This window comes from Staurois parvus, unplaced genomic scaffold (assembly GCF_062004578.1).
Source record: "Staurois parvus isolate SC_StPar_1 unplaced genomic scaffold, SC_StPar_1.0 ptg002708l, whole genome shotgun sequence".
In the NCBI taxonomy this organism is placed as follows: domain Eukaryota; kingdom Metazoa; phylum Chordata; class Amphibia; order Anura; family Ranidae; genus Staurois; species Staurois parvus.
The window spans coordinates 49207-65365 of record NW_028320504.1 but is presented as its reverse complement, the minus strand read 5'-3'; the positions used below and the strand labels follow the sequence as shown (position 1 = coordinate 65365).

The 16159-nt window shown below is 50.1% G+C and overlaps 1 protein-coding gene across 1 annotated transcript in view; it reads left to right on the top strand.

Annotated features, from left to right (window-relative positions):
* Positions 1 to 935: 935 nt before the first annotated feature.
* LOC149429410 (uncharacterized) overlaps positions 936 to 16159 on the top strand; it is a 64142-nt gene continuing 48918 nt past the window's right edge. The window contains exons 1-4 of the mRNA XM_089666439.1: positions 936 to 1091; positions 5707 to 5811; positions 12266 to 12361; positions 15842 to 15918. Coding sequence (XP_089522565.1) covers positions 5724 to 5811; positions 12266 to 12361; positions 15842 to 15918 — 261 coding nt within the window. The 5' untranslated portion in view covers positions 936 to 1091; positions 5707 to 5723. The remainder of the gene's footprint in view (positions 1092 to 5706; positions 5812 to 12265; positions 12362 to 15841; positions 15919 to 16159) is intronic.

The following is a 16159-nucleotide window of genomic DNA, read 5'->3' as shown; positions in this document are numbered from 1 at the left end:
CAGATGATGTTACGGATGTCCCCGTCTCCCCCCAATGACATTACGAATCTCATCGCCTCCCCCGGTGATGTTGCGGATCTCCTCGGTGACGGTACGGATCTCCTCGCCTCCTCTGGCGACGTTGCAGATCTCGGTGACATCACGGATCACCTCGCCTCCCCTGGTGACGTTGCGGATCTCCTCGGTGACGGTACGGATCTCCTCGCCTCCCCTGGCGACGTTGCGGATCTCCTCGCCTCCTCTGGCGACGTTGCAGATCTCCTCGGTGACATCACGGATCACCTCGCCTCCCCTGGTGACGTTGCGGATCTCCTCGGTGACGGTACGGATCTCCTCGCCTCCCCTGGCGACGTTGCGGATCTCCTCGCCTCCCCTGGCGACGTTGCAGATCTCCTCGGTGACATCACGGATCTCCTCGCCTCCCCTGGCGACGTTGCAGATCTCGGTGACATCACGGATCACCTCGCCTCCCCTGGCGACGTTGCAGATCTCCTCGGTGACATCACGGATCACCTCGCCTCCCCTGGCGACGTTGCAGATCTCCTCGGTGACATCACGGTTCACCTCGCCTCCCCTGGCGACATTGCAGATCTCCTCGGTGACATCACGGATCTCCTCGCCTCCCCTGGCGACGTTGCAGATCTCCTCGGTGACATCACGGATCTTTCAGGTAGTTTCCACTTCTAGGAACAGGTCCTCCTCACACATCCGGGATATAACAATATGTCCTTCTATATCCAGATAATAGGGGGGTCACTGGGACAGGAAGTCATGGAATCTCAAGCGGGGACACCTCTGTATATTCACTGATTCTTCTACACAGAGCAGTCAGGACAGCCATGACCTCTATATTCACTTAGAGACCGGAGAACAAGATTACGCCTCACATAATAACCTGGCCAATCATGTGCCGGAGCTGGGATCACGTGACGTGACGACTCCATTGATCACAGGGCGTATACACGACGTGTCCCGCCACACATGCCGGAAGTGGTACTTCTCTTCCTTTCTGTACAATGTCCTCGTGTTCCCTTCACCCGCCGCTTCCTGTGTGTCGGGAAAAGAACCAGTATATTGTAGTCTGAGAAAAGGTGAGGAGACTCGGGAGGGAGCGGAGCCGCCATTTTCTTGTAGTACACGGATGAGAGGCGTACTCGCCATTTTTTTGTAGTCGTGGAAAGGAGAGGGGACTCTGGGGGGAGGGGAGCCGCCATTTTGCTGTAGTCTGAGGGAAGGGCGGTCCGGTGTGAAGCTCCTTGGTCAGGTAATCTCTGTTTGCATTTAGTGAAGCGAACCCATCAGTGCCGGAGATTGTCAGTCATGGGGAGTGACCCTCTGTGTGTGTGCACTGTATGTGGGGTCACCAGGAGGGAGGACTGTGATTGAGACTAGAGATGGAGGTGTCCCCAGTACAGGGGGGGGGGGGTCGGCGGCGGCCATGTTGTTGTAGCTCAGAGATATCAGACCCCCCTCCAACAATGAGAATGAGGAGACCCCCAGAGATGAGATGTATATAGAGTGCTGACACAGAGCTGTACATTCCTGCCCCAGGAGCTAACACTCTACATTCATCACTCCGGGGTCTCCTCCCACCAATCACAGAGCTCCTCCACAGAGGGGCCTCCAATGTCCTGTCCTGGGGCCCCTCCATTCTCTACACCTCCCCAGACTTCCACTACATCTCATGGTGACACCCCGAAATTATATTCCCCCTCCCGTGTCCTCTCCAGTAGAGTTCAGCATCCCCCCAACACTGACCCCCATAATATCCATCACCCAAACACTGACCCCTATAATACCTCCCCCCCATCCATCCAACATTGACCCCCAAAATATCCCCCCACCCCCTATACATCCAACACTGACCCCCATAATATCCATCCCTCCAACACTAACCCCCATAATATCCATGCCCCCAACACTGACCCCCATAATATCCATGCCCCCAACACTGACCCCCATAATATCCATGCCCCCAACACTGACCCCCATAATATCCATGCCCCCAACACTGACCCCCATAATATCCATGCCCCCAACACTGACCCCCATAATATCCATCCCCCAACACTGACCCCCATAATATCCATCACCCAAACACTGACCCCTATAATATCCATCCCCCCATCCATTAATCCAACACTGGCCCCCATAATACCCCCCCATCCATTAATCCAACACTGGCCCCCATAATACCCCCCCATCCATCCATCACTGACCCCCATAATATCCACCCACCCATCCAACACTGACCCCCATAATACCACTCCCCCTCATCCATCCAACATTGACCCCAACACATCCCCCCACCCCTTATACATCCAACACTGACCCGCATAATATCTACCTCATCCATCCAACACCCACCCCCATAATACCCCCCCCCCATCTATCCAGCACTGACCCCCATAATATCCCCCATCCATTCAACACTGACACCCATAATACAACCCATCCAACCAACACTCACCCCCATAATATCCCCCCATCCATCCAACACTGACCCCCAAAATATTCCCACCCCCATCTATCCAACACTCACCCCCATAATATCTCCTCCCCATCCCTCACTGACCCCCATAATACCCCCCCATCCATCCAACACTGGCCCTCATAATACCCCCCTCACCTATCCAACACTGACCCCCATAATATCACCCCATCCATCCCAACACTCACCCCCATAATATCTCCCCCCCCCCCCACCTATCCAACACTCAACCCCATAATATCTCCTCCCCAACCATCAGTGACTCCCATAATACACCCCCCCCCCCTTTCATGATAACTGACCTTCTCCCACAGCTTTTCCCTCACAGTTCTGTATCACATGACCCTCCCTATTAGATTGCAAGCTCTCTGGATCAGGACCCTCCTAACCCTCTTGTATCTGTGCTATGTCCCTGTATTGTGAACTGCTGCTATATGAGTCCTGTACAACAATGGCGATCCGGTCCCTGCCTCACATACATGCAGGAGACAATTATTACCGACCAGCATGGGAGGCCCCCTGACCTGTACCTCCTGACTGATCTGAGAGAGACCTCCCCATTGGTAGATTCCTCTGAGTAATAATTGGGAGGTCTCTCTCAGATCAGTCAGGAGGTACAGAGCCTCTCACTCCATTGGTAGATTCCTCCGAGTAATAAATGGGAAATCTCTCTCAGATCAGTCAGGAGGTACAGAGCCTCTCACTCCATTGGTAGATTCCTCCCAGTAATAATTGGTAGGTCTCTCTCAGATCAGTCAGGAGGTACAGAGCCTCTCACTCCATTGGTAGATTCCTCCCAGTAATAATTGGTAGGTCTCTCTCAGATCAGTCAGGAGGTACAGAGCCTCTCACTCCATTGGTAGATTCCTCCCAGTAATAATTGGTAGGTCTCTCTCAGATCAGTCAGGAGGTACAGAGCCTCTCACTCCATTGGTAGATTCCTCCCAGTAATAATTGGTAGGTCTCTCTCAGATCAGTCAGGAGGTACAGAGCCTCTCACTCCATTGGTAGATTCCTCCCAGTAATAATTGGTAGGTCTCTCTCAGATCAGTCAGGAGGTACAGAGCCTCTCACTCCATTGGTAGATTCCTCCCAGTAATAATTGGTAGGTCTCTCTCAGATCAGTCAGGAGGTACAGAGCCTCTCACTCCATTGGTAGATTCCTCCAAGTAATAAATGGGAGGTCTCTCTCAGATCAGTCAGGAGGTACAGAGCTGGTCACACCCCATTGGTAGATTCCTCCCAGTAATAATAACTGCTCTCTGTAGCTGCTGCCATGCAATGCTATCACGTACCTGGTGATGGAGGCCAATGGAGAGAGGGCTTCCCTTGCGGCTACGTTCCGGACTCCCCTGAGAGTGGGACAGCGGGAGTCAGGCCCAAAGTTGCACAGGACGCCTGTAGGAGTGCTGGTTGGTGGTCCACCCAGACGCACAGCTGATGTACAGAGATAGGTCTACAGTCAGGAGGCGCCTGTGCGTGGTATGTAAGTCCTCCCGGGAATGGAGGTTTACTGAGTTGTTGGTTCAAGTCAAGGTCAGGTACCAGATGGGAATCAGAGCAGACGTAGTCAGATGGGATAGCCGAGGTCATACACAGAGGAGCGAGAGAGAGAGTATCTGTAAGCCGAGCCGAGGTCAGATCAGGGGTAAGGCAGAGTAGACAGGTCCAGGAGCAAGCCGTATCGGTAACAGGAAATCACAGGAAACAGGAACAGGGCACGGGGAGCTAGAGATCATCCAGCAACTTGAGGAAGTGATGAGCCTCATAAAGGCCGTCTGGCACCAAACTGAGGCTGATGTGTGCTTCTGTGGCCATGCAGAGTACTGGCAGAAATGCCAGATCTTCCAGAACTTTTGCTGTGGGCAGGACCCTGACAGATTCTGAACTGAATTCTGTAGATGGAGTCAGGCAGCGTTGCACTGTGGGAACTGTAGTCCTGAGGAGATAGACTATTGTGATCAAGAGCTTTGAACTGCATTTCCCGGAGAGAGATTGCCATGAAGGGGGAAAGATCTGCATGTTCTCAGGCTGTACAGGACATGGCTTCCTCCTGCCGTGAGGGAGACCGGAGAGTGCACATCGCTGTCCACCATCACTGCTGCATATAGGCAGCCTGAGCAGGATCTGGAGTGCTGAGTCCAGATGTGCCAACAGCCACCAGTCACCTGGGTGAAGAGCAGATAGTGGACTAATCTCTGTGTTTGACCAGATGGTGAGCTGCAATATCGCAGGGATTGGTGAGCTTCTGCTGCAGGGACTTATTATCTGCTGCTAGAGAGACTGAGCCCTTTAGGAACATACAGCCATCTAGTAGCCTTATTTCTGCCTGCAGGCTTGACTGGGAATATTTTCATGTGCACCAACAGTACAACTGGACCCCAACGCTAACCGACTGAAGAGTTAGGACTACAACTGTCCCTTTACAGCTGCTACACAAAGACCTTTACCTATTTCTTATGCTAAGAGGTACAGAGTCACTCAAACTCCATTAGTTGATTCTTCCCACCAGTAATTGGGAGGTCTCCCTCAGACCATTGAGAAAGTACAGAGTCGCTCACACTCCATTGGTAGATTCTTCCCACCAGTAATTGGGAGGTCTCCCTCAGTGATTCCCCCATCTGTGGCTCCCCCATTTGTCAACCCCCCACATGTGACTCCCCTATCTGTGACTCCACCCATATGTGACGCCACTCATCTGTGACTCCCCCATCTGTGACCCCCCCATCTGTGACTCCACCCATCTGTGACTCCCATCTTCCGACTCTCTGGAATTCATCATCCGGAGATGTGATCAGCCCCCCCCCCCCCCCAGAGATCCTCTGCTGACAATTCACTATCCCAGTCCTTTGGCTTCACTGACTCCCCCATCTGTGACTCCCCCATCTGTAACTACACCCATCTGTGACTCCACCCATCTGTGACTCCATCCATCTGTGATGCCACCCATCTGTGACTCCACCCATCTGTGACTCCCCCATCTGTGATGCCACCCATCTGTGACTCCCCCATCTGTGACTCCACCCATCTGTGACTCCCCCATTTGTGACCCCCCCCCATCTGTGACTCCACCCATCTGTGATTCCCATCTTCCGCCTCTCTGGAATTCATCATCCGGAGATGTGATCAGCTCCCCCCCCCCCCCTCCCCCAGACATCCTCTGCTGACAATTCACTATCCCAGTCCTTTGGCTTCACTGATATCTCTGTCCTCAGATGCTGGAGGCACCACCATGGCTCAGAGGAATGGCGGATCCGAGGAAGGGGAGGAGTTCCAGGTGAAGATTAAAGAGGAGGAGATCCCCATCCAGATCAACCCAGGTGAGGAGCGCCCATGTGGCCTCTGCTGCCCTCTTCTGTCTGGAAATATGTGACCACAGGGGAGGCCAGGAGCTCCCCTCACCCCACCCCCACCCCCCTCTGCTAGATACTGCATCTTCCTCCCTCTGCCTTATGCCCCTCCTCATTCTGTCCCTTACCCCTAATTTACTACATACTGGCTCTGTCCCTCTCCCCTCCCCCCTCAATTCTCTAGCCCTCCCCGCTCCATTCTCCCCCCCCCCCCCTCCACCCTTCTCCCTTTCACTCTGCTCTCCCCCTTCCATTTTCTGTCCCTCTCCCTTCCCTCTCCCTTTCCCTCTCCCTTTCCCCCTTCATACTCTGTCACTCCCCCTCCATTCTCAGTCCCTCTTTCCTCCCCCCTCCATTCTCTGTCACTCCCCCTTCCCCCCTCCATTCTCTGTCCCTCTCCCTTCCCCCTCCATTCTCTGTCACTCCCCCTTCCCCCCTCCATTCTCTGTCCCTCTCCCTTCCCCCTCCATTCTCTGTCCCTCTCCCTCCCCCCTCCATTCTCAGTCCCTCTCTCCTCCCCCCTCCATTTTCTTTCCCTCTCCCTTCCCCCCCTCCATTCTCTGTCCCTCTCCCTTCCCCCCTCCTCTCCCTGTCTCTATCCCTTCGCCCTACATTCTCTGTCCCTCTTCTCCCTTTCCCTCTCCTCTCTCCCCTCCAACCTCTGTCCCTCCCCCCTCCCCCCTCCATTCTCTGTCCCTCTCCCTTCCCTCCTCCCCTCTGTTTTGCCTCAAAACAAAGTGTTTTTACCACTCCTACAATGGCTGACTAATACGCGGATTAGGCTTCATAAATATTAAAGCAAAACATGATTTATTGAATAAGTTCTGTTAGTAAAATAACATAAGAATTGTCAGAATTGCAAATCATATTATAGCAGAATAAATCCCCGGATATTGTAGCCTCACCCGCTGCCCACCGATTGGGGGACTCAGCAATCAGCAAAGGGGAATCCGGGCAATCAGCAAAGGGGAATCCGGGCAATCAGCAAAGGGGAATCCGGGCAATCAGCAAAGGGGAATCCGGGCAATCACCGCACGGCACGTCTGCCGCGTCTTCAATAAGTCCCAAATTCCCCTACAATCCCCGTCTTTTATATACACAATTTGCAGTTTACCAATTTCCTTGTCTTATAATTCTAAACTCTAGTTACCCTCCACTGATGTATCCTACTAAACTCTAGTTACCCTCCACTGATGTATCCTAAACTCTAGTTACCCTCCACTGATGTATCCTAAACTCTAGTTACCCTCCACTGATGTATCCTAAACTCTAGTTACCCCTCCACTGATGTATCCTAAACTCTAGTTACCCTCCACTGATGTATCCTAAACTCTAGTTACCCCTCCACTGATGTATCCTACTAAACTCTAGTTACCCTCCACTGATGTATCCTACTAAACTCTAGTTACCCCTCCACTGATGTATCCTAAACTCTAGTTACCCTCCACTGATGTATCCTACTAAACTCTAGTTACCCTCCACTGATGTATCCTACTAAACTCTAGTTACCCTCCACTGATGTATCCTAAACTCTAGTTACCCTCCACTGATGTATCCTAAACTCTAGTTACCCCTCCACTGATGTATCCTACTAAACTCTAGTTACCCTCCACTGATGTATCCTAAACTCTAGTTACCCTCCACTGATGTATCCTACTAAACTCTAGTTACCCTCCACTGATGTATCCTACTAAACTCTAGTTACCCTCCACTGATGTATCCTAAACTCTAGTTACCCTCCACTGATGTATCCTACTAAACTCTAGTTACCCTCCACTGATGTATCCTACTAAACTCTAGTTACCCCTCCACTGATGTATCCTAAACTCTAGTTACCCCTCCACTGATGTATCCTACTAAACTCTAGTTACCCCTCCACTGATGTATCCTAAACTCTAGTTACCCTCCACTGATGTATCCTACTAAACTCTAGTTACCCCTCCACTGATGTATCCTACTAAACTCTAGTTACCCTCCACTGATGTATCCTAAACTCTAGTTACCCCTCCACTGATGTATCCTAAACTCTAGTTACCCTCCACCGATGTATCCTAAACTCTAGTTACCCCTCCATTGATGTATCCTAAACTCTAGTTACCCTCCACTGATGTATCCTAAACTCTAGTTACCCTCCACCGATGTATCCTAAACTCTAGTTACCCTCCACCGATGTATCCTAAACTCTAGTTACCCTCCACTGATGTATCCTAAACTCTAGTTACCCTCCACTGATGTATCCTAAACTCTAGTTACCCTCCACTGATGTATCCTAAACTCTAGTTACCCTCCACTGATGTATCCTAAACTCTAGTTACCCTCCACTGATGTATCCTAAACTCTAGTTACCCCTCCACTGATGTATCCTAAACTCTAGTTACCCCTCCACCGATGTATCCTAAACTCTAGTTACCCTCCACTGATGTATCCTAAACTCTAGTTACCCTCCACTGATGTATCCTAAACTCTAGTTACCCTCCACCGATGTATCCTAAACTCTAGTTACCCCTCCACTGATGTATCCTACTAAACTCTAGTTACCCCTCTCTGATGTATCCTACTAAACTCTAGTTACCCTCCACTGATGTATCCTACTAAACTCTAGTTACCCCTCTCTGATGTATCCTAAACTCTAGTTACCCTCCACTGATGTATCCTACTAAACTCTAGTTACCCTCCACTGATGTATCCTACTAAACTCTAGTTACCCTCCACTGATGTATCCTAAACTCTAGTTACCCTCCACTGATGTATCCTAAACTCTAGTTACCCTCCACTGATGTATCCTAATAAACTCTAGTTACCCTCCACTGATGTATCCTAAACTCTAGTTACCCCTCCACTGATGTATCCTAAACTCTAGTTACCCCTCCACTGATGTATCCTACTAAACTCTAGTTACCCTCCACTGATGTATCCTACTAAACTCTAGTTACCCTCCACCGATGTATCCTACTAAACTCTAGTTACCCTCCACTGATGTATCCTACTAAACTCTAGTTACCCCTCCACTGATGTATCCTACTAAACTCTAGTTACCCCTCCACTGATGTATCCTACTAAACTCTAGTTACCCTCCACTGATGTATCCTACTAAACTCTAGTTACCCCTCCACTGATGTATCCTAATAAACTCTAGTTACCCCTCCACTGATGTATCCTAAACTCTAGTTACCCCTCCACTGATGTATCCTACTAAACTCTAGTTACCCTCCACTGATGTATCCTACTGAACTCTAGTTACCCTCCACCGATGTATCCTACTAAACTCTAGTTACCCCTCTCTGATGTATCCTACTAAACTCTAGTTACCCTCCACTGATGTATCCTACTAAACTCTAGTTACCCCTCCACTGATGTATCCTACTAAACTCTAGTTACCCCTCCACTGATGTATCCTAAACTCTAGTTACCCTCCACTGATGTATCCTACTAAACTCTAGTTACCCTCCACTGATGTATCCTACTAAACTCTAGTTACCCCTCCACTGATGTATCCTACTAAACTCTAGTTACCCTCCACTGATGTATCCTACTAAACTCTAGTTACCCCTCCACTGATGTATCCTACTAAACTCTAGGTACCCCTCCGCTGATGTATCCTAAACTCTAGTTACCCCTCTCTGATGTATCCTACTAAACTCTAGTTACCCTCCACTGATGTATCCTACTAAACTCTAGTTACCCCTCCACTGATGTATCCTACTAAACTCTAGTTACCCCTCCACTGATGTATCCTACTAAACTCTAGTTACCCTCCACTGATGTATCCTACTAAACTCTAGTTACCCTCCACTGATGTATCCTACTGAACTCTAGTTACCCTCCACCGATGTATCCTACTAAACTCTAGTTACCCCTCTCTGATGTATCCTACTAAACTCTAGTTACCCTCCACTGATGTATCCTACTAAACTCTAGTTACCCCTCCACTGATGTATCCTACTAAACTCTAGTTACCCCTCCACTGATGTATCCTAAACTCTAGTTACCCTCCACTGATGTATCCTACTAAACTCTAGTTACCCTCCACTGATGTATCCTACTAAACTCTAGTTACCCCTCCACTGATGTATCCTACTAAACTCTAGTTACCCTCCACTGATGTATCCTACTAAACTCTAGTTACCCCTCCACTGATGTATCCTACTAAACTCTAGGTACCCCTCCGCTGATGTATCCTAAACTCTAGTTACCCCTCTCTGATGTATCCTACTAAACTCTAGTTACCCTCCACTGATGTATCCTACTAAACTCTAGTTACCCCTCCACTGATGTATCCTACTAAACTCTAGGTACCCCTCCGCTGATGTATCCTAAACTCTAGTTACCCCTCTCTGATGTATCCTACTAAACTCTAGTTACCCTCCACTGATGTATCCTACTAAACTCTAGTTACCCTCCACTGATGTATCCTACTAAACTCTAGTTACCCTCCACTGATGTATCCTACTAAACTCTAGTTACCCTCCACTGATGTATCCTACTAAACTCTAGTTACCCTCCACTGATGTATCCTACTAAACTCTAGTTACCCCTCCACTGATGTATCCTACTAAACTCTAGTTACCCCTCCACTGATGTATCCTACTAAACTCTAGTTACCCCTCCACTGACGTATCCTACTAAACTCTAGTTACCCTCCACTGATGTATCCTACTAAACTCTAGTTACCCTCCACTGATGTATCCTACTAAACTCTAGTTACCCCTCCACTGATGTATCCTAAACTCTAGTTACCCTCCACTGATGTATCCTAAACTCTAGTTACCCTCCACTGATGTATCCTACTAAACTCTAGTTACCCCTCCACTGATGTATCCTAAACTCTAGTTACCCTCCACTGATGTATCCTAAACTCTAGTTACCCTCCACTGATGTATCCTACTAAACTCTAGTTACCCTCCACTGATGTATCCTACTAAACTCTAGTTACCCTCCACTGATGTATCCTACTAAACTCTAGTTACCCCTCCACTGATGTATCCTACTAAACTCTAGTTACCCCTCCACTGATGTATCCTACTAAACTCTAGTTACCCTCCACTGATGTATCCTACTAAACTCTAGTTACCCCTCCACTGATGTATCCTAAACTCTAGTTACCCTCCACTGATGTATCCTACTAAAATCATGGCAATTGAGTGTCAGTCATCCTTCACACATACATTCTATACACACATGTCACATATGTATCACACCTTCCCTGTCCCTCTCCCTTCCTCCCTCCATTCTCTGTCCTTCTCTCTTCCCTCCTCCATTCTCTGTCCCTCTCCCTTCACCTCTCCCCTCCCTGTCCCTCCCCTCCCCCCCCCCCCCATTCTCTGTCCCTCTCCCTTCACCTCTCCCCTCCCTGTCCCTCTTCCCCCACCCCATTCTCTGTCCTTCTCTCTTCCCTCCTCCATTCTCTGTCCCTCTCCCCTTCCCCTCCATTCTCTGTCCCTCTCCCTTCGCCTCTCCCCTCCCTGTCCCCCCCATTCTCTGTCCTTCTCACTTCCCTCCTCCATTCTCTGTCTCTCTCAACACCCCCCCCTCCATTCTCTGTCCCCCCCCCCTCCATTCTCTGTCCCTCTCCCTTCCCCCCTCTATTCTCTGTCCCTCTCCCTTCCCCCTCCATTATCTGTCCCTTTCCCTCCCCCTCCATTCTCTGTCCCTCTCTCTTCCCCCCTCCTTTCCCTGTCCCTCTCCCTTCTCCCTCCATTCTCTGTCCCCCCCCTACATTCCCTGTCCCTCCCCCCTTCTTCCTTTCCTTCTCCTCACCCCCCCCCCCCTCCATTCTCTGTCCCTCTCCCTTTGCCCCTCCTCTTCCTGTCCCTCTCCCCTCCCCCTCCTTTTTATGCCCCCCCTTCCATTCTCTGTCCCTCTCCTTCCCCCCTCTCCTCTCTCTGTCCTTCTCCCTTCCCCCTCCCCTCTCTCTGTCCTTCTCCCTTCCCCCTCCATTATCTGTCCCTTTCCCTCCCCCTCCATTCTCTGTCCGTCTTTCTTCCCCTCTTCTCTCCCTGTCCCTCTCTCTTCCCACCTCCTTTCCCTGTCCCTCTCCCTTCCCCCTCTATTCTCTGTCCCCCCCCTACATTCCCTGTCCCTCCCCCCTTCTTCCTTTCCTTCTTCTCACCCCCCCCCCCTCCATTCTCTGTCCCTCTCCCTTTGCCCCTCCTCTTCCTGTCCCTCTCCCCTCCCCCTCCTTTTTATGCCCCCCCTTCCATTCTTTGTCCCTCTCCTTCCCCCCCCTCCTCTCTCTGTCCCTCTCCCTTCCCCCTCCATTCTCTGTCCTTCTCCCTTCCCCCTCCATTCTCTGTCCCTCTCCCTTCCCCCTCCATTCTCTGTTCCTGTCTTACCCTTTCCCTTTTATGCCCCCGTCCCTTAGTCTCACCTCCACCTCTGTCTCTTTTTCTCCTCCCCTCCCTCACTCCCATTCTGTTCTCGGCAGACACCTCCATTCACAGAAATGTCAAATTTGAGGAAGAGGAGGAAGAACTCCATGTGAGAATTAAAGAGGAGGAAGTACCTATAGAGATCAGCACAGGTGAGTAATAAACACTACATGTGTGTTCTCTGTGCTCTGAGGGGCCCATCATGGAAGGAATATATGATCTGTCTTTCCTGCCCTGGTGGGGGGGGGGTGATGGTGTGTATGTTCTTCACTGAAAGGTGGTGGGGGGGAGTGGGACTCCCTCTGGTGGATTGTATGGAGGATAGGGGGAGAGGGGCTCCCTCTTGTGGATTGGATGGGGGAGAATGGGGCTCCCTCTGGAGGATTGGATGGAGGATGGGGGGGAGTGGGGCTCCCTCTGGAGGATTGGATGGAGGATGGGGGGGAGTGGGGCTCCCTCTGGAGGATTGGATGGAGGATGAGGGGAGTGGGGCTCCCTCTGGTGGATTGGATGGAGGATGAGGGGAGTGGGGCTCCCTCTGGAGGATTGGATGGAGGATGAGGGGAGTGGGGCTCCCTCTGGTGGATTGGATAGAGGATGGGGGGTGTGGGGCTCCCTCTGGTGGATTGGATGGAGGATGGGATAGAGTGGGTCTCTGTCTGGTGAATTGAATGAATGGGGGAAGTGGGGCTCCCTCTGGTGGATTGAATGGAGAGGCGGGCTCCCTCTGGTGGATTGGATGGCGGTTGGGGGGCATGGGGCTCCATCTTGTGGATTAGATGGAGGATGGGGGGGCTCCCTCTGGTGGATTAGATGAAGGATGTGGGTGAGTGGGGCTCCCTCTGGTGGATTGGATGGCGGTTGGGAGGAGTGAATGGTAGCTCACCGATCTCCTCCATGTTCATCCAGCCTAGAGGAAAATAGTGAATGGTAGCTCTCTGGTCTCCTCCATGTTCATCAAGTCTAGAGGAGAATAGTGAATGGTAGCTCTCTGGTCTCCTTCAAGTTCATCCATCCTAGAGGAGAATAATGAATGGTAGCTCTCTGGTCTCCTCCATGTTGATCCAGTCTAGAGGAGAATAGTGATTAGTAGCTCTCTGATCTCTTCCGTGTTCATCCAGCCTAGAGGAAAATAGTGAATGATAGCTCTCTGATCTCCTCCATGTTCATCTAGCCTAGAGGAAAATAGTGAATGGTAGCTCTCTGATCTCCTCCATGTTCATCCATCCTAGAAGAGAATAGTGAATGCTCGCTCTCTGGTCTCCATGTTCATCCAGCCTAGAGAAAAATAGTGAATGGTAGCTCTCTGATCTCCTCCATGTTCATCCAGTCTAGAGGAGAATAGTGAATGGTAGCTCTCTGATCTCCTCCATGTTCATCCAGTCTAGAGGAGAATAGTGAATGGTAGCTCTCTGATCTCTATGTTCATCCAGTCTAGAGGAGAATAGTGAATGGTAGCTCACTGATCTCCTCCATGTTTAATCTAGCCTAGAGGAGAATAGTGAATGGTAGGTCTCTGATCTCCTCCATGTTCATCCAATCTAGAGGAGAATAGTGAATGGTAGCTCACCGATCTCCTCCAAGTTCATCCATTCTAGAGGAGAATAGTGAATGTTAGCTGTCTGATCTCCTCCATGTTCATCGAGCCTAAATGAGAATAGTGAATAGTAGCTCTCTGATCTCCTCCATGTTCATCCAATCTAGATGAGAATAGTGAATGGTAGCTCACCGATCTCCTCCATGTTCATCCATCCTAGAGGAGAATAGTGAATGGTAGCTCTCTGATCTCCTCCATGTTCATCCAGCCTAGAGGAGAATATTGAATGATAGCTCTCTGGTCTCCATGGTCATCCAAACTAGAGGAGAATAGTGAATGGTATCTCACCAATCTCTTCCATGTTCCTCCAATCTAGAGGAGAATAGTGAATGGTAGCTCACTGATCTTCTCAATGTTCATCCATCCTAGAGAAGAATAGTGAATAGTAGCTCTCTGATTTCCTTGTTGTCTTTCTGTCCAAAAAAAGCACTTTGCAATGTAAAGTGGATTGTACATAATAATTGAAGGTCCTGTTATTTACCCGCCCCCCCCATGCAACACTAAGTGACACCTAAACAAAAAGAAGAGTACAGCTTAATAAAATGCTTACCTTGGACCTGACCTCTGGCCACTTCATCTAGACAAAGGTCACTTGGCCTCACCATGGCCAACTGGGAAAGCTGAGGGACTCAGACCTTGTAGGATTGTGTTCCAGAACTGATCTGGGGTGCTTTGGGTATCACCATCTGTGGAGGAGTGGATCTGTGGTGATAAATCGGGACAATGCTGACCGGTCCTTCTGATTGGTGTGGCGTGTAGGATCCTCTTTGTGAACATTAGATTGTGGAGGAGCGGAGCTATGGTGATAAATCGGGACAATGCTGACCGGTCCTTCTGATTGGTGTGGCGTGTAGGATCCCCTTTGTGAACATTAGATTGTGGAGGAGCGGAGCTATGGTGATAAATCGGGACAATGCTGACCGGTCCTTCTGATTGGTGTGGCGTGTAGGATCCTCTTTGTGAACATTAGATTGTGGAGGAGCGGAGCTATGGTGATAAATCGGGACAATGCTGACCGGTCCTTCTGATTGGTGTGGCGTGTAGGATCCCCTTTGTGAACATTAGATTGTGGAGGAGCGGAGCTATGGTGATAAATCGGGACAATGCTGACCGGTCCTTCTGATTGGTGTGGTGTGTAGGATCCCCTTTGTGAACATTAGATTGTGGAGGAGCAGAGCTATGGTGATAAATAAGGACAATGCTGACCGGTCCTTCTGATTGGTGTGGTGTGTAGGATCCCCTTTGTGAATAGTAGATTGTGGAGGAGCAGAGCAATGGCAATAAATCGTGACAATGCTGACCGGTCCTTCTGATTGGTGTGGTGTGTAGGATCCTCTTTGTGAACATTAGATTGTGGAGGAGTGGATCTGTGGTGATAAATCGGGACAATGCTGACCGGTCCTTCTGATTGGTGTGACGTGTAGGATCCTCTTTGTGAACATTAGATTGTGGAGGAGCGGAGCTATGGTGATAAATCGGGACAATGCTGACCGGTCCTTCTGATTGGTGTGGTGTAGGATCCTCTTTGTGAACATTAGATTGTGGAGGAGCGGGGCTATGGTGATAAATCAGGACAATGCTGACCGGTCCTTCTGATTGGTGTGGTGTGTAGGATCCCCTTTGTGAACATTAGATTGTGGAGGAGCGGAGCTATGGTGATAAATCGGGACAATGCTGACCGGTCCTTCTGATTGGTGTGGCGTGTAGGATCCCCTTTGTGAACATTAGATTGTGGAGGAGCGGAGCTATGGTGATAAATCGGGACAATGCTGACCGGTCCTTCTGATTGGTGTGGTGTGTAGGATCCTCTTTGTGAATAGTAGATTGTGGAGGAGCGGAGCTATGGTGATAAATCGGGACAATGCTGACCGGTCCTTCTGATTGGTGTGGTGTGTAGGATCCTCTTTGTGAACATTAGATTGTGGAGGAGCGGGGCTATGGTGATAAATCGGGACAATGCTGACCGGCCCTTCTGATTGGTGTGGTGTGTAGGATCCTCTTTGTGAACAATACAGACTGTGTGTGTTCTCTGCAGGTGGATACATAGAGGGACACCCCTCTCCACTTCATCCTGAAGGCGGCGTGAACACGGAAGACGTGCAGAACTTTCAGGTATGTGGAATTTAGGGTCAAGGAACTGACCTTTAACCCTTTGCTGCCACACCCTGCACTCCACACTTCATCGCTGGTCAACAGACCATTTTTCAGTGTTAGAGCAGAAGGGGAATTGCAGCGAAGGTCCAGCACACTGAACTGGCCAGCCAGAGGCGGTTGTCTTCCAGCATAGGCCTCTTGTCAGTGGCAAACAAGGGGTTAGGGTTACCCTTTAACCCTCAAAATGCCGGTGATGGTT